The sequence below is a fragment of the Etheostoma spectabile genome, chromosome 10, assembly GCF_008692095.1.
Source record: "Etheostoma spectabile isolate EspeVRDwgs_2016 chromosome 10, UIUC_Espe_1.0, whole genome shotgun sequence".
Taxonomy (NCBI): Eukaryota; Metazoa; Chordata; class Actinopteri; order Perciformes; family Percidae; genus Etheostoma; species Etheostoma spectabile.
In genome coordinates this window covers 9,638,234-9,660,813 of record NC_045742.1, presented here as the reverse complement: position 1 = coordinate 9,660,813, position 22,580 = coordinate 9,638,234, and the positions used below count along the sequence as shown (strand labels likewise).

General features: G+C 39.8%; 1 protein-coding gene across 1 annotated transcript in view; it reads right to left on the bottom strand.

Moving 5' to 3' along the window:
• The window catches only part of slit3 (slit homolog 3 (Drosophila)), a 241,373-nt gene that overhangs the window by 196,051 nt on the left and 22,742 nt on the right, over window positions 1-22,580 (bottom strand). The window contains exon 4 of the mRNA XM_032528032.1: window positions 17,533-17,604. Within this exon, the coding sequence (XP_032383923.1) occupies window positions 17,533-17,604 (72 nt within the window). The remainder of the gene's footprint in view (window positions 1-17,532; window positions 17,605-22,580) is intronic.

Here is a 22,580-nt window from a genome sequence, read left to right as displayed (position 1 = left end):
GGATAACACTACGACCAATCACAACAACACACGAGGTAACGTATCCAGAGCCCCATACGCTTAGCTACCAGCAAAGCTATCTGGTAGATTAAGAGAGAAGGTAGTCCACAGTTGGCTTGCTACATAATTACAAGTGTTTACTCTGATGTTGTGTTGTTTACTCACTGGGGGGGGAAATGACTCCTCACAAAGACAAAAACACACACATAAAGTTTACCCCCTCCAACAGGACACCTTTCATAAAAACAGAATGACCACATGGGCTGCAGATTACTGAGGATTTATGTACACATGTTCCCCCTTCTGTGTTTGTGTGATGGTGCACGCGTGTTTGCAATTTTTATCTTAATAACAATACAAAGACAGTCTAACGAAAGCCACATGTATGTGTGACTCAGGCTTGAGTTACTCACAGTAAATATGTAAGAAATGCCAAATATGCCCGAGAGAGTTATACAAGAAAAAGAGAAAGACACCAAACCAATAGTTATAATACTACAGAGTCCCCCTGGGGTCAGCTGAGAAAGAAAAAAAACTAAACTGTGCGCACAGAATACAAATCTGTTCCCTGGGTTTAATAAACTGTAAGCGAGGATTCATAATCCGTGCTCTCGATTTTATAAACGTGAGCAAAGTAGTAAAGACATTCACAGATTCAAACTTCTGGGATCAATTACTCCATAGCACAATTAAATTAAATCACAGTTGACACATCTTTCCTAACGTAGTGAGGTTAACAACGAGCTACAAACTAATTTTTATCAAAACGAGTCCTCCAACCTGGAAAAATAGGATTGGTCTCTGGTAGCATTCGGCGGTGCTTAGGGACCATCTATAAACTACAACCAACACAAAAATATCTATTAATTTAATGGTTAAATAAGGTAGTGTCTCCAAACCTCAATTATAACTTGTCTCCTCCTAGTTGTACTACATAACTTACTGTTAAAAAAAAGTTTGGAGACACTACCTTATTTAATCATTAAATTGCACGTTTTAGTTTTTTTTTCTCACCTGACCCCAGGAGAGCGCCTACAATATTGAACAAAATTCTACAAAACCCCTAATTGTTGAGCCCGATCATTTAACCTAAAACCAAGACTTTTCCAACTCTCATTTCATGCTTTAGAGACATTTTTTTTTTAAACAAGATTATTTAATCAGTTTGCCAACAGAAATATGCAACCAGACTTAGTTCATTGCCTATGAATGCATGTGCACTCTACCAGACAAACTGACATATGTCTGATCCATCTGGGGCTGGCACGAAGCACTGTGGTGTAGTAAACACACACACGCACGCACGGACGCGCGCGCACGCACGCACGCACGAAAGCACGCACGCACGCACGCACGCACGCACGCACGCAAGATGGTAGGATCAGTGAGCACCTTGTCAGTGAGGTGGCATAAATGTGTTTATATGCATGTGTAGTTTTGTGTGTGCGTGCGTGTGTGTAGACATGTTCATTCTCTTGTCAGCCAACAGCTCCTCAGCAGTGTGTCCAACACCTTGTAAAGAATGTGTACTGTGTCTGCTCACAAAGAGAGAGAGCAATTTTTATTCTTTTTTCCTTAGAAATCTTTATTTTCTTCCCAAACAGTGTCGTAAAACTGTGACATGATTGGCAGTTTGATCACCAACAGTTGTGGTCGTGGGTTTGATTTTTTTTAAATTTCCCTCTAGACTATCACTGAACTATCACAGTTCACGTCAAGCAACTTGATGTAACCAATACCTCCATTTCCAGAAACAAGAGGGGAGTTCTTATGATCATGGGGCTTGTAATTCAAAACGAGAAAATGGAAAAAACAATATAATTACAAAATATAGGATGAAATTACCAGTCTCGGTCTGTGATGGCCACATATGTTTATGTAAATAAATAGCGCAAAATTATTGCATACATTCACATAGCCCCTTAAGTGCTACTAGATCCCTTTAGTTAGACAAATCTGTTGTGAATCAGCCCATTAATCCTCTTGCAGAGCTGGAGGAGCTAAAGCAGTTGCAGCAGGGCAGTGGAAACGCAGCCAAGGAGCGACCAGTGACATCATTTCTTTAGTGACCACTTGAAAGTGGCCACCAGGCAGTGGGTGGCGTGGACTTCTGTGGCGCTCGGCACCACTTGACGCCTGTGGATGTTTATTTAGCTTGGTCTATCGCTGATACTAACTGGTGCCGGCATTTATTTGCTCTCCCTCTCTTTGAGTCTTGATCTCCTCTCTCACTTGGTGTCTGTGTATCAGGAGTTTGCTTAGTCATTTCCTCCATGCCCCACTACAGCATGTGTCGCTCACAGACATTCTCCGTCTCACTGTCAACAACATGATGATTCTATGTGTTTCTAGCTTTTACACGCTCTCTTTCTCTGGGTCTTTTTCTGTCAGTCTGTTGCTCTCTCTTGTTCTTTTTTCCCCAGACACTTCTCTTCTTTTTGCTGTGTCTTTATCTACTGTATGAGTGCATTAACATGGACTAGGCTACTTTTGAATAGCTGATGTCCGAAGTAATTGGATTTCTTCAATGTCATGTAGACAAGAAATCTGATTTTCATAATCAAGGTAGGCGATTATAGAAACCAGATTTCCCCAGATAGATTTGTCCCAGTGAAAGACAGTTTTTTGGCCATGTACAGTACATGTGTAAGCAGGAGCCAATGTGACACATTTGTGCTGTAAGGAACATCTGTACACTCTCACTGCAGTGCTCACTTTGTCACTATACTGGGGCTTCAAACCCTCAATCTCAGAAGCAACCTCCTTTACCACTCAGACACTTAGATTGGGGAGAAATCAGACTTCTGACATGCGGCATGTAAATACGAATTTAATGTAACTAGGTTACTACAGTGCAAAAGGCATTTTCTGATGTCCTGCCTAGTGTGACTTGTATGTTAATGTTATTGTGTTAATCTCTCTGTTTCTCATTGTCTAATTTCTTGCTAAACATTTTCTTTTTCATCTTGTCTCTTTTCTTGTTCCTCTCTTTCATTTTGTTTTTTCTTTTCCTCTCTCTTCCTCCCTGACCTTTTTCCTCCCTGTCTTTGTGTCTGTTGTGATCATTATTCTTCTTTTTCTCTCTCTTGGTATGTGTCTCTACCTTCACAGTTTATTTCTCTTTTGTCAGTGTTAGTAACTGCAGCTGGCTGTTTATTGACGTTCAGTGGTGGAGACAAACTTTTCCACACTTCAAACATTCCTCTGCCATAATCATCATCTCCTGCTGGCACTTGAAATTTGTTTTTCTTTCTCTCTCACACTGATTCGGTCTCCTTTTGCACTTTTGTGCCAACTACCTATTGAAGTGGCCATTTACTGAAACCACAATGAATATCATGAATACAGTATACCAACAATGTAGAATACTCTCAATCTTTTTTTTGTGTGTGTGTCTGTGTTATTTTCACAAAGGCCTAATCAACTTTCTAAATTATTATGCATACCGGTAACCATACAGCTATCACTACTTATTTTGGCTGCAACAAGGCTACAGCTTCTACCAATTAATGAGGCAGTAAATCAGTGTTTATTTCAGTTAGAGCCAACACAAGGTTTCTATTTAATCTAAAATATAATGAACAATCTGGTATGTGGCCGTGGTAAAAACAGAATAATCAACTTTGAGCTGAAAATAAAACCTGCTGGAGTAAAAACCCTCTCCCAGATGTCATTTGGTTTCTGTCATATATTTGTTTATTGTTTAGTTCATCCATCTCTCCACCATGTACACCACCAGCATTTCCAAAATTAGATCATTTAACCTGAGGGAGATGCAATTATTACAGCTGAAAACGAGCTAACATATTTGTTTATAGCAAAAGCCTCGGAGTACAGGTTTCAGTGGAGAGTTTTTGGTTTCACACGGTGTTCATAGATTCAAAGAATTAGTTCTGTGGGACATTTCATCCCAATATTCACTTTAAGAGCTGCAGAATTTTCAATAGATTATGTTAAACAGGATAAACTTTGCAGCAATATTACAAGAGTAAAAGTAATCTACAGATAATCTGTAATAGCTGGATGTGTAACCGTTCCATTGTTTTATTCTGGAGAGGCTGTGTTGTCTTGACGGCCTTATAAAGCAAAGCTACTGATTAGCGGGCATGACGCTGGAGCCTATTGTCTTGGACTGAGGCAGAAAGCTATCACAGGCACGCTGAGACACACATAGGACTATGGGGTTATACCACAAGCGTGACGCTGCGCTTGTAAAAGTGACCAAAATTCAAGATGACAAGTTTACAGAGAACAATGCGTGTGGCCGAACGCGCGCTCGCACACACACAAACACACAAATACACACAAATACACACACACACTCTCTTTCTTTGCTCCTGAGTGCACTGTGTTTTTCTGTCTCTACTCTTATTTCTAAATATATGTTTCACCTCTTCACTCTCAACACCACACTTGACATTTGTCATTGCAGTGTCAAGTCAATCATGTCAAGTGTAAGAGTTTAAAAGTATTTTAAGATGCATTTAGCTTACAGGGAATGACATGCACACACCTGGAAGAAGATGAGGATATTTAAATGCAGCAAAGGGGGTGTCTAACAAATGTGGAAAACACACTGCTTTATGGGGTCATACTCACTCAAGGCACGCCCATACATAAACTCTTACACTGGAAGTTAGATCAGAGTGCAAAATCAAATGCTCCTGCTGAACAAACACCACAATTAACTATGACAGGTCATTGGATGTCTGCAAATTACTTTTAAATTAGTTACCCTTTCAAAACCAAGGTTGTGTGAAAGACTGTAAGAAAAGGAAAAAGAAGAGATAAGGGGAAAGAGCATAGCAGGAAAGAGAATTCCTGGTTTCATATGTCTTTGTTTAAACACAAGAATGCACATTCATGCTTCACTTGTTTAGTTCACACTAGCACAAACAGCTAATACTGCAGTATGCCTCGCTTACACTCAAACACACACACACACGCAGTGACATCAACACACGTTTTCTGCCGTGAGAAAAATTCTCAATCCAAACAAGATAAACCCTCATGTTTGTAACTTGATTTGAACAACATACACAAACTGTCATGGCTTTTTAGGATCTTTAATTATCTTTCCCACCCTAAAAATAACTGTCTCCCACTCAGTTATCCTTTCCTGACAGGATTTGCCTCTTTTTTCCATTGCAGTATGTCTTTATTTGGGCAGGTACTGAGTCTGCTATAAACATCTCTTCATAAGCAACATAATTGATAAGACTTAAATTTAATTGTGACATTTGTAGACAAAATTTGTACCTGATGTTAACACTGTAAATGTTTTCTTTTTACAGTAATGTAAACCAACAAATGTAGCACTATTGACGTTCAAAGCATTGTGTTTGAGTTCAACAGGTGGAGCCTCAATAGTTAATAACTTAAGAAAAGTCATGTTTCAGTGTGTGTTTTTGTTTTAGAGTCAGAGAGAGAGATTGCACATACTGTGTGTGTCTGTTTGTATTTGTGAGTGATGTATATATATATATATATATATATATATATATATATCTACAGGTTCTTAAGTGGCTTTGCGGCGCTCTGTCTTTAGAGTAGGACTGGTTATATCTTCTCTCACCCGATTCATGTGGCCGACTCTCTCTCTCTCTCTCTCTCTCTCTCTCTCTCTCTCTCTCCTCATCTGTCTCTCGCTCCCCTCGAATGCTCTCGTCGCATACCTCTCCTCACTCTCTCTCTCACCTCTCTCTCCTCGTCTCTCCTCCTCTCTCCTCTCTCTCTCTCTCTCCTCTCTCTCTCTCCTCTCTCTCTCTCATCTCTCCTCTCTCTCCTCTCTCTCTCTCTCTCTCTCTCTCTCTCTCTCTCTCTCTCTCTCTTCCCTCTCTCGCCTCTCACCTCTTCCCCCCTCTGCGTCCCCTCTCTCCTCTCTCTCTCTCTCTCTCTCTCCCCTTCTGCTGAGTCTTTCATTTCCTCCATCTTTATTCTACTCTGTCATCTCTATCACACAATCTATGTACTGTAAATCCAAATCTCTGTGCCATTCATCATTATTTCTTTCTTTTTGCCCACACATCTACATTCAGTGCTTCAAGAGAATGACAATGAATGTTAAGTAGGTTTAGATGGTCTTCTGACAACGTAGGTATTCTAATGTACTCCCTTTTGTTTGTGTGTATATCTGTGGGGGAGTTGTTTGGCCTTTAAAGTAATTTACAGTCATTTATTTCCCTCTGTCTATTTCATGACAACCACCATTACCACTATACCACTACTGAATGTGCAGCTTTCAGGATCTCTCAAAATAAATGTCCTTCTTTGTTGCAATCACTATAAACACTGAACAAATGGGTGACAATTTAAAGGAAAACCCAACACAAATTGCAATGTGTTGTTTCACAATGAGCCTCGCTTTAGTTCTCCTTGGCATAGATTCATAAAGTCTCTGAAACTGAACACCATTCTTACAAAAGTTATTATTTGGAGTTTCAATGCAATGTCTAAGTGCAACACACATCGGCAGATATTTTTGATATACCACTTCTTCAGTAAACTGCATTATTCCTACAACATTACTCTAATATGAGATTAAAAGGTCCAATGTGAAGCCTTATTATAGGGTTATTAAACGTTAGTCTCATGTCTAATTGTTATCTTTGCTGTGATAGCTTTGTCACCATGGAAATCAAGATGATTTGTGGCCTCTGTTGTGCATCTGTGGTACTGTTGATGGAAATATTTCTAAAATGAAGACCACATTTCCCATTAACCCCACTGCTTAGATCTACAAAGAGGGTCTTTGGCTGTTAGGCTGGTTAGTCAAAGGCGTTCCCTTAAAAGGATAATAATGTTCAGAATGATTTTCAAAATGCCCTATAATCTGAGCTAGTGGGAGCATGTAGATCTTAAACAGAAGAGGCCCAAAAATGGAGCCTTGGGGAACTCCACGTTAATGTTTAACCAACCGACACAATGTAGTTTCTATCATTCAGAAATGGTTTAAACCAATGTGCCAGGAAAACTTCCTATGCAGTTTAAGAAGTTCAGAAGTTAACAACTTCACTGTTATTGATTTTTTTAGATGTATTTAATGTACTTAGTCTCAATACTGTTTCAGCAAGAAATATACCATGAAAATACGAAAGGAAATGTTACAGCTACTAGTTTTCAAACTCTTAATTCAGTTGACAAAAAGTTGCAAAACATGCGAGAGCCCGGGCCTTTGCGTGAATGTGTTTGTATGACAGCGAGACAGATGAGGAGAAAAGGAAAAAGCGACAGAACTGGTTCATGCTTGTTTGTGTCTCTCCACCGTGTGTGGGTCGATGTGTATGTCTGTAGTGTTTCTGTAACTGTGTGCGTGTGTCGTGTGTGACAGTTAGATACAGACAGTGTTTGTGGGTCATTCCATGTGTGTATGACTCTGATTAAATAATAGTTTGAGTTCATTTGTAACAATCAGACTTTACGTAAACAGCATAAATCACAAGTCTAACTTCTGACACACACACATTCACTATGACTCTCAAGACACCAACATGTGTCTGCCCATGTGTGTGTATGTGTGTGACGTTAGCCAGTTCCAACCATAAAGTTGCTATGTCGACCTCCCACAAAGTCTCTCTCGCACACATACATTAAAACAATTCTATTGACTTTCATTCATTAAACCCTATGGAAAGATTATAACTTGACACAATATGTTTTAAATTTAAAGGAAAGTTAGTCAAGTCTAACGATAACACCAGCTGATTAACTTTAAGTCACACTTAAATTGTCTCATCAACAAGTCCTTATTAGGTGATTTGTTAAAATGAAACGACTTTTGACTTTACCTCTAAAATTTATTGCTGCAAATTGAATTGAGCTATACCTATCCCCAGATGAGAACATCAGTATTAGATGATTCTGCAAAACCCTGGATTATGCTCAATGACAAATGTTTTCTTAATACCCAATGCAAACATTTTTATCCTTGACATTACGGTTAATGAGAAGACCCAAACTCTGGTCAGCTGCATGAAAGCCATGCGCTAAATGCCAATCCACCACACTGTTACTTTCCACCTTGCCACTTTCCACCTTGCAAGATAAAAAGCACTTTAGCTTCTGCATTGACATTAAATTTAACGTAAATTGTGAGGTGTGGCATTGCCTAATATAGATGTAATTCCTAAGGATACTGGGCTGTTTAAGTTTTGTAGTTTCCCAAAACTTCCCCTTTAGTGTAGAGCAGCATTTAAAAAAGAAGGGCATTAGGGAGTCCTGTAAAATATGTAACTTGTTGCGGACACACACATACACACATGTACAGACAGAGAGGTTTTAGCACCTTTTGACCCCACACTGAGCTGGAGCTTTGATTTATACTGACTGTAGGACAACACGTCACCTTACAAGTAAATAACTTGGAAACACTGTTTCCCAGAATTCAAGAGGAGATAGAAGACAGGCACCATTAGATGACATCACTATAACTCTAGAACAGCAGTTAGACTGTAGGTCAGGTTTCAACTGATATAACACTTGAAATCAGATAGCTACCAGTTGAAAGCATTCTTGCAACATTATTAACAGCATGAAATTAAATCAAACTGATATCTTTAAAACATTAGCTAACATCACAACACATATGACAAAAACATAAATAAATCCAAAAATGTTTAAAACAATTCATGGGATATTGGTACTGTTCATCATAGGGGAAACTTAAGTTCAGGAAATGTTTTAGCTAGGTTGACTATTGTTGCATTTTTTTCTTTCCCTTGCTGTGATCATCACTGGATTTCAGTTTGACCTTTGGATTACAAGTATGTCTTTCTACCCACTAATTCACTGTGCTCCCCAGGAAACCATGAAAAAACTGTTTAAAACAAGCAGTCTCAAGTTATAGTATAAAAAGTGCAGCAGACAAACTGAAAGCTTTGTTGAGAAAAGAATCTGTCTTTTCTATCATCGTAAACATATGAATGTAATTATGGAGGACATTACATTTGTTTAGTGGTTACAATTTTTTTTAGTGATGAAGTGTAGTGTGTATTCAATTCCATTGGGCTTTTACAACTGAAACCCACCCTGTCAACACACACAAAAAAACACACAAGGAGGACAGTCGCCTGTTGCCAGGTTTTTAAAAACATCCTTAAGGGATAATGAAGCATCTCAAATCACAGCCAAATCATTAGTCTGATCTGTAAGAAGGAAAAAAGCTTAACAATCAACAAAAGCTTCTATTCTCTTAAAGCTCCTACTGAGAGAGAGTCTCCACTAGCCTGTTTTCGCCTCCAGTCTCCTCTTATTACCCATTTTTCATTTTAGTGTCTTTTCCTCTACCTCCTTCTCCTGTCCTCACCTGTCACCCTGGCTTGTTTTCTCTTTTTTTTCCTGCTTCTATTCTCCCATTCCCCTTATGCCTCCCCATCTACCTCCTCCTCTCCTTCACTTCTCTTCTACATCTCTCTCCTCCTACTTTCCAGGGAGCCTAGTCTGTTTTCGATTAGCGTTCTCATGTAAACTTAAATTGTGATTAAACAAACACTGTGTGAGTGCATTTGGCACTGTATCAAGTTTGCTTCTCTTTTAAATATATGTACACATACACATACACACTCACAAGCACACACGCAAAGCCAGAGACATGTATATAAGTAGACATGTGCAAACAAATGCACACCGTATATAAACATAAATATAGAACATAAATATATGCAGACGCAAGCAGAGATACAAATTACAAAACTATGCATACACATTTAGCATGCATAAAAGACCATGCAAAAGGATATACACACATGCTCTGTAGTCAAATTCATATACTGTATAACCTAATTGCACACATTAAGACATGCAACCCAAAGTGCAATCATGTACATAAGCACACATACAGTACATTTAGTACATACACATAGATATGCAGTATGTGCTTACACACATCCCTATCGCCCGTTAGAGTAAACCGGTCAAAAGGAAAGTCAGTGAATTTTAACTGTGTGTACTAGCAGCTCCGTGGCTATGCTTCCCATTCCAACTCACCTTTATTTGCAAAGTTAAATTACTACCACATGCAGCCTCTGTGCTATTTCAGTGTAAGCACATAAAAATTCTTTGCCATGAGAAAAAAACAAAAAACAAAAAAACCGCTACAGGTCCCCAGCCTCCCACAAACATTTCATAGGTTCTGACCCTGCAGCAAGTTAGCTAGCTAGCGGCTAAAGTAGGCAGCTGAAAGCGAAAGGTGTTGCTGTTGTGAACATTAAGACTGCCTGGTTGATGAGTTCACCCTGCTCACTCTTTGGGTTAATATTGTTTTATTCACACATCCGCAAAGACACACATAGGCCTACATAGAGCTGGGCGATACGGACAAAATCATAAATCCCAAACACCTCAATATCAATACTGTAGGGTAGACTATTGGTGCTTTCACAAAATATTTACACAATGAGATTTTTGATAAATACTCATCAGTAATGTGGATATAATGACTAAGTAATGCAACTAATAAAACATCTAGAACAGTCTGGTACATTCAGAAAATTACACCACTTTACTGTAATGCAGCCTTTGGAAAAGACACCATATGGCATATTACAACATAACGATATCCAAAATCTAAGACTATATCTAATGTTGTGTCACGATAACAATACAATATTGATATATTGCCCAGCCCTAGGCCTACACACACAAAATATATAACTTTTGGCCTTTTAACTGCTTCCACAGCCAGATAGACAAACTTAACATATGTATTCTAATTTAAAAACTTTACAAATGAGTGTGTAAGATTGGATATTCACAATTACTTTAATAAGATGAAATACATAAATGTGGGCACACACACCCACCCACCCAAACATGGACATCAGTCAAAGCAAATGAAACAAAGTAATTTTAACAGCAGGTTGTTCAATAGGCCTAAATGAAAACAATTTTATTTCCATCTTCCCGCTGTTAAAGAACAATGTCAGTGAAGCAATAAGTGTGTATGTGAGTGACAAAGACCTGGGAAACAGTTACACACAAACATTAATTGCCATGTGTAATGATCTTTTCTTTTATTCAAATGTACTGCTGTCACAGTGACAACTTCTGAAGTCTTTGTCCTGGACATACATTCCTGTAAAAAGCCAATTACAGATAGAGTATAAATTGTCAAGAAATTGACTTTCTACAGGAGAAATCTACCTGGGGAAATCGGGTTTCTTTAATCTTCTACAATGATTACACAAACCGAGTTTCTTGCTCCAACTTGTTGCAAAATCCAACATTAATCCATGTAATCAAGTTTATATCAATGCATAATAACTAATTTAATGTTAAAACATAATTTTGAAAGAGCATGAAGGAATGTATGAAACTTTTGAAATAGGACTTCTCCTGGCTTTTTGAAATCTCTTAAATTATCCCAATATCATTTGCTTTCTCCCTCTTTCTTGCTCTGTCTGTCTCTTTCTCTCTCTTGGGTTTTGGTATCTCTGTAGCGTATATTTATCTAAATATGTCTTGGGACAAAATCACACTGCTGTCTGGGCTGTGGGAAATGCACATGCACATGCACATGCACATGCACACGCACACACACATGCACATGCACACGCACACGCACACACACACACACACAACCGGTAAGAGCAGCCTTATTTTAGAGGAGCTCTGGTCAGGTTTCCTCTGTAGAAGTCTTCCCTTCACCAGTGGATCTCAGTGTGGGCCCTGTGGTGCAGCTCCATCCTGGAGCCTATGAGCCTCCTGTTGCCCGAACACCCAGTGCCATCTCAACCTAATGGCATGTTTTCCCTCGTTTTAGGAAGCAATTACCTTGCGCAAAAGTTTTAAGATTGAAAGTAGTAAGTAAGATTGAGTGTGTTAGTGTGAGAGAGAAACACTTATGCGTTTCTCGCCAGCACCCAGTGGCTTGAAAACCAAACAAAGGGCTGGAGCCTAGTGACAAGAAAACAATCTTATAATTCCTGACAGCAATACAAACACCAGAGCTGCTTGTTCTGTTTGTGCGTAACAGAAAGAGAGAGCATATGGAAAACAGGAAAATGGCAATGAAAGTAAATAAGGGAACCAGCCCATGGTGAAAAAGAGGACATAGTCTTCCAGGCCATTCCCACCAGTCGCCACTGAACCCAGTCTGTCGCAGCCAATCACTGGACGCACAGAGTACACCCACTTCCTGTAACACTAACCGTAACATTCCAGCAGGTAAACTATGACAGTCGCCTCTAAATGGACAATTAGCCAAGATTAAAGCCAACCTCCTCGTCTTTCTCCATTAACTTAATTAGGAGGAAAAGACATCTCAAATGACCCCCCGCTCCCTTTAGCCTTCCCTCCCGCTCTCATTCCTCTCTCTCTCCAGCTTCTTTCCCCTGACAACCAGCAACGTTGTATTTACAGTAACTGGGGAGGGCCTATACTTTCACATCTGGGAGCTCCATTGAAGCATTTGGAGGTTAAGTGCCTTGCTAAAGGGTAACTTAAAGGTGCTGAAGAGTATGTCTCATTATCGTCCACTCATTAGTGCAGGGTTTTAGTCTGGCAACCTTCCAGGTTATGATTTGTTGACTATTAGACTCAAGTCGTCCCTTTTCCTTCCACTACATATCCAGTCTCTTATTCCTTTGCTTTAGGAATGGAATCTAATGCTGTTATCTAGACTGGCCCATAGTGAGTGAACATGTAGAGATGAACCATCATACTCAAGGACACTTTGATTGGAAAAACTCCTTCACTAGCATCCCTCTGGACAAGAACTTCCTTCTGTTTTTATTAAGCCTCCAAAACCCCTTTTAGGTTGAATGTTTGGCTGCCGGTATACCTGCTGTGATGCATTTCATAGGGTGCAGTTAGGACATTATGGGAGCGCAGCAGTTTTAAAAACTGGGAAGAAGCTGAACACTAACAAAGACAAAGGAGTTTACAAGCTTCACTACACTACAGCATGTTAACAGACTAAAATCTGACAGATTGTTGGGTTACTGGTTCTTTTGTCAGATGTATTATTGTTTACATTAGCTTCTATATTGCAGATTTATTTACTTATTTGCAATATCACATTTGCTTATTTACAATTAACATGAATGTAAATACAATTTAAAACATTGTGTAAAAGTAGCACAAGTAGAGAAGAGTCAATAAGTCAGCCAACTAAGTCAGTAATGTCCAATTTACATAATATTAGCTTGCATTAGCAAGGTGTTGGAGCATGGTCATAATAAATTTGCATTCTTGTTCTTCTGTTTGAACATGCCTTGGCAACTCACTTTCATACATGCAGACTTTAACACCCTTCTAATTTTATCTCATTCCTCACTCTTTTCTCTTTACTAAACCACGTAATCTCACTGACATTTTATAGTAGAGTTTGGCTATATTCTGAATGATCATGTTAGGATCTGTTTCTGAATGATCATGTTATGATCTATTACTTATTCTGTTGTTTTGTTTTTTTGTTTTTTTGTTTTTGTTATTTGTGTCTGTTTTGTTTTGCTTATTTTGTTCGTATGTATGCAAAGATTTTTTTTTGGTGTGTGGTATCTTGTCCAGGACCCCCTTGAAAACGAGATGGTACATCTCAAGGGGTTGTCCTAATAAAATAATTTCAATAAAACACACAGGGGGTTCTGCATCCTTACAGCCAGACAGTGCTTTTATTTCAGTGTCCATAAATGTTAAAAACATGGTCAAAAATCAACTCCTGCGTTATCTTCTACTCAGCATTTGAGGCCCTTCAAGTGGTGAAGGAAAAGGGGAAATCTCTCTTAAGTCTGACATTACTCTCATTTTTCTTCTTCATCGCACCCCTCTCCTCTCATGCAAACCAATATACTGTAACATGACCCTCTTTAATGGGGGAGAATGATGCTGCTTCTTGAGTATCACTGGCAATAAACCATCGCTGGTCCAAATGCAGTCGGCCCTGCACGCAACATACACTCACACACAGGCATGCACACATAAAACATGCTCACACACACACACACACACACACACACACACACACACACACACACACACACACACACAAACTACCAGAGCAGAAAGTGAAGATAACACGATGAGGATCAGTCTGGGGCAGTGTTATTAGACAGGAGACTAACAGCCATCAAGTCACTTAGCAAAGTAAACCTCTCTGATACACCGTGATGTGCACTGATGCACAAAAGCCCTTCAACCCAATGACTTGCATTTTTCCATGTGAGCCATCATGATTGATGCTTTTCAAACCAGAAATTCATTGCTTTTCTAGTAAATCTGTTCTGTTCAGAACTTTGTATTAGTGTGTGTTGTTAGTGCGAGTCTGCGTGCATGTGCTGTGAGCCCACAGTCTCTACAACTGTGGGGGGAAACAACCACAGACTGCACATACTGAAACCCACAGACTCCAGTCCACAATCCATTTATCTCACCATCCCTATCTTTGTTTTCCCTCCCCCCTACCGAGCACCTAGTGGGGTCACTAGGACTCCAATCTCTCCATCCATACCCGCTCCCTTTATCTTCCACCACCATCCTTTCATCCATCCATTTCCCTCTTTCACATGACCTCCCCAATACCACTCAATGATCTGTCCTTGTCAGGCACTCACCAGCCTCACAAGTACTGCTCAATTAATACATTTTCTAAAAAAAACACAAAGCCACTGTCTTTGATTCCACAGTAGCTTTGAATCATATGCTTCATCTCGGCAGGATCCAAGACTCCAAATGCTAGTCCAGCTTCTTCCCTTTTCTCCAGTCTCCAAACCTCAGACCACAGAGCTTTAATAGGAGGGTTAAGAGGTAATTCCTATCACACTGCCATCATTTAATATCTAACCAAGGCTGACAGAGAGGAAGGTTACGAACCCAAACCAGAAACCCACCAGCAAACCTCCCTGTCTCCTCCTTCTTAGTCCCCTGCTGTTATTCTCTCTTTTAGTATCCCTCCCTCTAACTTTTGCTCTTTTTCTGTTGTTATTCTACCTCCATTTCATTCTTAATACACGCTCTCTCTTCTAAATACCTGGCTATTTACATTACCGCCACTTCCTTAATAGGCAGAAAAACATAGTGTTGATGGGATAAAAAGCACCGAAAAATGGACGACAAAGACCAGAAAAGTGGAAAGAAGAAAAAAATAAAGAGAGAACTCCAGACACTGTAATTTAGATTGTGCTGAGGCAAAGTGGGGATATAAAGAACATGAGATTTATAATGCTAAGTTTGGAGCACGTTCACGCTTTCCACTCTCGTACTGAGTTGTCTGAGAGCTCTATAGGGATCCATATTCGACTGGCAATAAATAAAAGCTATCGAGACCAATTATGAGTTTTTTGGAATAGTAATCGGATGGCAAGTGGAGACAAAACTAAAAATGTCACTCATGAAAAACCAGAGACAGGGTTCGAAATAGGAGGTAAACATAGAAAGAGTGTGCGTGATGGAGTATATGTGTTTGCATCCTTCACTGTGTGTGTCCCTGATGTTCACATGAGGAGATATGACTGTGTGTGATCCTCGAAGCCACAGTTGACGTAAATCACAATTTGCTTTCAGCCATCTACTTTGCTGTCGTCAGCGATACATCACGCATCACCACAAATATATGAAACACACGATCCAGAGTTTTAAGTAGAGGTTTCACAGCGTGCACCCCGCCGAGAAGATTTCATCTTGTCTGTTGTTCTGCTATTTTTGCCAACACCGGAGATCAGATTGAGAAAGTGCTGCAGAAAATACAATGTATTGCCATCATCGTGAACCACCATTTTTAATACTATATGTGTTGTTTTTGTTCCTTTACTTGGTTCCAAAATAAAAGTTTGGATGACAAAACAGGAAGTTTTTTTTTTAAAGACGCTCTTTTAAAATAGCAAAGAAAAAGGCAATGCACCATAGATTACATGGTTAGTTTTAAAATAAGTTCCACAATTGAAAGATATTGTAAGGTAGCATTTTTCAAATGTCCTCTAAGAGCTGTAACTTTTAGAAATCAGTTTTTTAAAATGAAAACAATCACTGCCTGCTGGCTAGTAACGTGGCTGTGCATGTTTGTAAAATGTTCCTTCACGAAGGACGGCATCCAGCATTGAGGAGGAGATAACATGTTTATGTAGTTACAATGTGGCAAAGCTATGACTGTTGGGAACATAACAATTATGTCACAGTAGTCATTTGAGACATTTCTTAGGACATTTTGATACATTATGGCACAGCACTGCATTGACTCTGGTTCTGGTTACACTCTTGTGAACCCAAGCGAACTATAGTTGCTGTTCACTGTGAAGACATAAGCTACAAACACCACATTTATAAGGCTGAAAGGTATTGCATTTTTAATACTCAAAAGCTTTTCAGTGGAGTATTCCTTTTTATTTGTATTGGTCTAATTCGTTTTTTGGTCTCTTAAAACGGTTCAAACTTGTGCCAAAAACACACACAAAAGCGTTCACAGAAGAATAGTGTTTTTAACAAAGAAAGGTTACAGTAGCTTCCAACGTGTTCTGCCTCATGGAAACATTATAAAAGAGAGTGAGGGAAGTGAGAAGTTTAAGGTCCCAGTGCTGGTATTCCCTATCCTAACACCTTGCAAAACACACGCACACACACACACACACACACACACATATACACATACACTTATATGCAGATACGTAATATTAACATATACATAAGCTCAAGAATGCACACAATAATGACTGCAGACATACAGTCATAAGAGGCGCACACACACACACTAGAGTGCGGATCGGGACGGATTTTTATGTCGAGGCCCGGCCCGGCCGGACGTCCGGCCCGTCGGGTACCGGCGGGTCCCGTCGGGCTCGGGTACCATCCTCTAACACACACACACACACACACACACACACAAAAACACACACACACACACACACACACACGCACAGTGTATATCACTAGCTTTAATTGAAGGCAGCCCAATATAAACAGCCATAAAGTTTAGAAGGTGTTTCAACCTTCAACCTAGGCTGACAGAGACTCTCTGAGGATAAGACAAATAGAAAACCTGAGTGGAAAGAAATAGTGCAGACAGAAAGAGCACAGGGGAGGAAAAGGAGACAGGGTGGGTGCACCAATGGGACTGAAACACAAGGAGGGGGGGGCTGGGATTCTGTCTGAGAATGTAAGATGAAAAAGGGAGAGAAGGAGGGCATGTGGGAGGCTTCACTGCATCAGTATGACCTGCTCTTACACTCTGAATGCTCTGGGAAAACTCCATATTCTCAAATAAAAATTCCTCACAGGTCCAAGCAAAACGTTCACTCAAGGCACACTTTCACCTCTTCAAATTGTGTACACACATACACACACTCTATTTCACCTCTTCACAGAGCGGCACTGTGTCACCTGGCGCGGGACATGAACCCTCAACCCGGATAAAAGTTCTGACATTGCACTCTGGCCATGTTTATAAATGGATCACGTAACACATCAAAAGAAGACAGAAAAGGGCAGAGAGAGAGATAGAGTGACAGAGGGAGAGCCAGAGAGAGAGAGAGAGAGAGAGAGAGAGAGAGATGGGAGATTTGAGGAAAGTAGGATAGATGTAAAAACAACTAAAGGTGTACTCACAGCCGTCCTAGTTTGGGATTGGACTGGAAAAGAAGCTCTGGGAGGAACTGGAGTTTGTTTCTGTTCAGGCGACTGTGGGGAGAAAAGGAGGGAGACAAAAACAGGAAATATAGTTAAATTAAAGAGGTTTTACTTAGTAAAACTCAAAGAACACAGCAGGAACAGAAAAGGGAAAAAAATGCACGCTCATAAATCACTTCGATTCATGCTTCTGTGTTGACTCAACTATCATCAACCAGGCGACTTGATCACCTTGAAGGTCAGCGGGTTCACGGTTCAAAGGTCAAACTCGTGGGAAAACCCACCTGGTTTCCTGTGATCATGACCTCCAGGTTATCATGCTGTGTTGTGTGTCTGTGTGTGGCAGTTGCAGGTTATCGTGCCCTAAGCTATCTAAAGCCAGTTATCACTATCATCCCCACATGTTTTGACCTGGGAGTATTGGTTTCTGGCGTCTTCCAGTCATGTTAAAAGATGTGTTTAGTTAAAAGAAAAAGTCTTGCCTAAGTTAACATTATTCTAGAGATGTTCCGATACCATTTTTTACTTCCCGATACCGATTCCGATACTTGTCTGTGGGTATCGGCCGATACCGAGTACCCATACCAGTGTGTTTAAAAAGAAAAAAAAAAAAAAAAAATGACTGTGATAATATATCATTGTGGTAAGGCCTGGCTCAGGTTTAACACTTTTTAAAACTGTATTAATACAGCAAATGGAAGCCTATATTTTTAATAGACCAGTATAAAAATGTAAAACATGAACGTTGGACTTGGATTTTCCACTTTACTAGACCCCTCAATTGATTCGGCAATGAATGTGCCAGTATGTGACCATCGGAACTCGGTGGCGTGCAGCTCCGCACTTCGAGGGGTAAATGTTGACTCTATATGTTGTCCACCCAGTGGGACGTTAAACTTAGCAAAGACTGGGGCACACGTCGGAGCGCCAAATGTCGTGGTTAAAGCTGTCTGCATGCACGTCTTTGCCCAAGCATACACGAAATGTTTCCCTAACTGTCTCGTATAATTTGGGTACGCAGTTTTCGGAGATATATTTACAACCTGGCAAACCGTACCTTGGCTTCAAATGCCCATTAAGCAGCGAAATCCAATTTTCGACAACAGACGGGTTGGTAATCCAGTACAATAAACTCCAACTTTGTTGGTTATCGTTGTTGCTTTTGGCTGTCTTTGGGGAATTTACTCGTACTGAAGGCAGTTTCCAGAGTTTGCTGCTGCAGTTCGTCCTTTTTTCCCCCGTAGCTTTCGTAAATTCGTTTGTGCTCTTTAGCGTGACGCGTCTCAAATGTTTAATAAGTTGGTGCTGCTGTTGAAATTTGCAACACTCGTGCCACCCCTTGAAATTGCTTCTTTGCATATGTTGCATGTTGCCGTCTTACCGGTGGGAACATCCACGGTAAAGTACTGCCAACTGCCGACATGATGCTTAATGCTAGCTTGTTTTAAGGAGGCGTTAGGCGATCAATTCTTCTTCGCCCCTCTAAAACAGCGCAACTATTTTAAGAGTGGCAAAGAAGAACTGTGTCCGAGCTAACGGAGCTAACCAGTAAATAGATTCCTATTTTTAATAGTTTATGTGGTATCGTATCGGTGCCTGTACTCCATACTCTCCGATCCGATGCCAGCATTTTCGGCAGTATCGGAGGAATTTCCGATACTGGTATCGGAATCGGAACATCTCTTACTAATTCTTAGTACATTTTTGATTTATTTTGGAAAAAAGTCTTATTAACCTATAAAATATATGATCAATTAGGAGGTTACAAGCGGGCTATGTGCACTACTGTGTTTTCAGATGGCAAAAATAAGCCTAATGGTAGTGCCTTGACAAAAAAGGCAAAAATACAACAACCAAATATTCATATTTCATTAACATTTCTCATTAATAAAACAGATCTTGAATATAGACTTTTCAAGAAGTAGTGTCATGTGTGTGTATCCAAGATAAAGAGTCCCATATCATAGTAAAAAACTGGCAAAAAAAAAACTATGAGAGGCTCTTCTAGTCAAAACGTATTGATTAATTTCATGTGCAAAAGGTGATAAAATGTGAAAAAAGTGAATGTTTCGGTCAGAGGACTATTGCCAGCACAATTTAAAGACCATGTAATTCTTAAATATGTTATCAGACTAAGTAATGGCCAACTGGTAGAGCCAAAAGGTATAAAAAACGTATCAGCTAGTTGGATGTGGTCACGCAACCTACAAGGATACCAAAGCAAATACATGAAACAATACATATTTGTGTATGCGTACAAAGTATTTATCTTGATATGCACACAACTAAAACTAAAAGCAACAGTGGGATGGCCTGGCTTTCATTATTTACCAGATGGATACCACTATATTCTTAAGAAAAACAAGTTAAAGACAACACTTAATTAAGACCCTCTGGATGCAGTGTTCTCCAGTCTGTGACTGTTTCTCAACTAATATAAAATGAAAACCCAATGTCTTTTTATATAATACATGTAAAATACCATTTGCCGTTTGACTATGTTGAACTGAGCATGAAATGAACACATGGCAATTATTTACAGAGGAATGAGAGGCACAGTGAAAGACAGGAGAGAGTGAAAGAATGGTGTTGACCAACAGGTAGACATGTGTGAGAGAAATAGTGTGTAAAAGAAGTGTTTAAAGTTGAAAGATGTGTGTGTGTGTGTGTGTGTGTACGTGCGTGTGCGTGTGCGTGTGCGTGCGTGCGTGTGTGTTTAAAAGCTGGGTGGGGTTGGCTGCAGCAGAGATGGATGAGGACAGCGTGAGGAGAGGGAGTGAAAGTGTTATCAAGCTACCTAAGCATTTGGCTGACAAACGAGGCATGGAGGGGAAAAAGAAAAGAAAAGGAGGATGGGGGGTCATGGGTTCACAAAGTAGAATCTGGGCAGGAGAAGACACAGACACCAACCTTTTAACCCCTGTGATAATGATAATACGACCCTGACTTTCACTTCTGTGTACACCAATGGAAAGCAAGCTACAATCCAAAAAAAGATATCCACAATTTGAAATAATTGACCCCCGCTCCTAGAAAATAACAGCTGGCACCAAAGTAAAGTGCATAATCGGCTACTATTACAGTTATGAGTCATTTTAAGATGTTCGCTCACATAACAGTTGGTGGTTTTTATGAGAAGAATCCTTTGTGTATCTTCAAATAATAATGACAAGTTTCTTTTGCTTGGAACCTTTGAAATATTACCAGACCACAAGTCCATGGGCACTATATTTTTCAAATTTGGAAAGTCCAGCAGAAATGGTTTGGAGTCTGAAGGGAACTAATCTCACTGGGCCAGTACCTCGAATTCCAGAAGTCTGATATATTTTTGTAAGGAAAACAAAATAAAAACTCACGCCTTGAGATCCTTTCTTTTTGCAAAATGTCCACCAACTATTACATTTTACAGGACTAAAATTCAATTAACCAGTACAATTTGCCATTGCAAGCCAACTCAGAGTCATTGTTTGTCTCTTTTAAATGGCTACACGAGGTGAATTGACCATACCCAGAACTTTACAATTGGTATGTTGACATACATGAATATGTTCACCCAAGCTCCATGTTTTTCACATTGTGATGCCATAAATCACACAGTCTTGGCACCGTGACCTCTTACCCCTAAACTTTCACCCTGACAGCCACAGCATCAGAGACTCTGTCAGCTAAGCATTTTAAAACACATGTCACTATGACTGAAGTAAAAAAAGAATGCAGGACCCTCATTATTATCATCACTCCAGCAGATATTTCAATTAATAGTTGTTTTTTTTCCATGGATTGACTTTAGATACAAAAGTCATCCGTACAGTATGTGACGTATATAACTCTTACATTGACATGCAACCTTAGCTATAAATACATTTTGTTGCACAATGTTGCACAATGCCGTGAATAAAAATAAACGCCTTCTCTTGTGTACGTTTTGACACACAACTGTTGGCTTTTATTACACAGATTTTGCAGAGATTCTCAAAGCAAGTAAGCAAAAAAAGGCGTGACATGTATATACAACAACGTGGCTAGTTCCGCCATGCAGGCTGTCCCTTTTACACAGACGTAGATTTGACTCTGTTTCTACCTCTGCTGCTGACTTAATGGCAGATCAACTCGGTCCCAGTTTCGTGTCCGTAACTTTATACAGAACAGCAAGGCGGAATAACAAATAACATTCCCGCCTTGTACAGGCTCTGTGAAGGTGCTCATGTTGCTTCCTAACCTCTGATCCTTCCTGACACACCGCATTAAAGAGCATTTTACATTAAAGCAGCCTAACACCTCTCACTTTCACTATCAGATATGTGATCACCATTAAGAGACAAGATACACATGGTGCAGCCACTCAACATTTTCTGTCACCTGAACTGAATTAAGTGTCTCCCTGTGTGTCTCTGCCACATGTCTGTGACAACATCTCCCTCGTATTCTTGTTTTTGTAAAAATGTAACCTCTCCTCTTCATCACAGGCAAAAAAAAACCACTGACGAGTGACTGATATTTCAATACTGTGGAGGTACAATGTGGAAAGACAGTGGCAAATGAAATAGCCTACTTTGCTTAAATAGCTAAGAAACTAACTTAATCATATTAGTGAGGAAATTCTCAGCTTCTGTCCAAGCCCAGCAATGTGAATTCAACACAGAGACAGACAGTTCCTAAGTTTAGAAATGCTGTCCTCATCACTTGACCACTAGCAACAAGGAGGTATGTTACATCACCGGAAAGTCACCTTTAAAAACAGATTTGAAAATATAGTTAACAATATACATAAATATAGTCTAACAATACACAGTGTGTTACACTCTATTTTCACTTCATGCCACAGGATCTTAAACACTCTGTAAGCAGTAACATAGAAGCATGTCCTTCTGCAGAGCTGTCTGTCATCCCTCCAACATAAAGTCATAAACATGCAGGTGTGTGTGTGCGGGAAGTGTCGTGTTGTACACTGACACCTTGATTCTGTTGACTAGAGCCTTGGTGTGAGCTGACTGACACACACACACACACACACACACACACACACA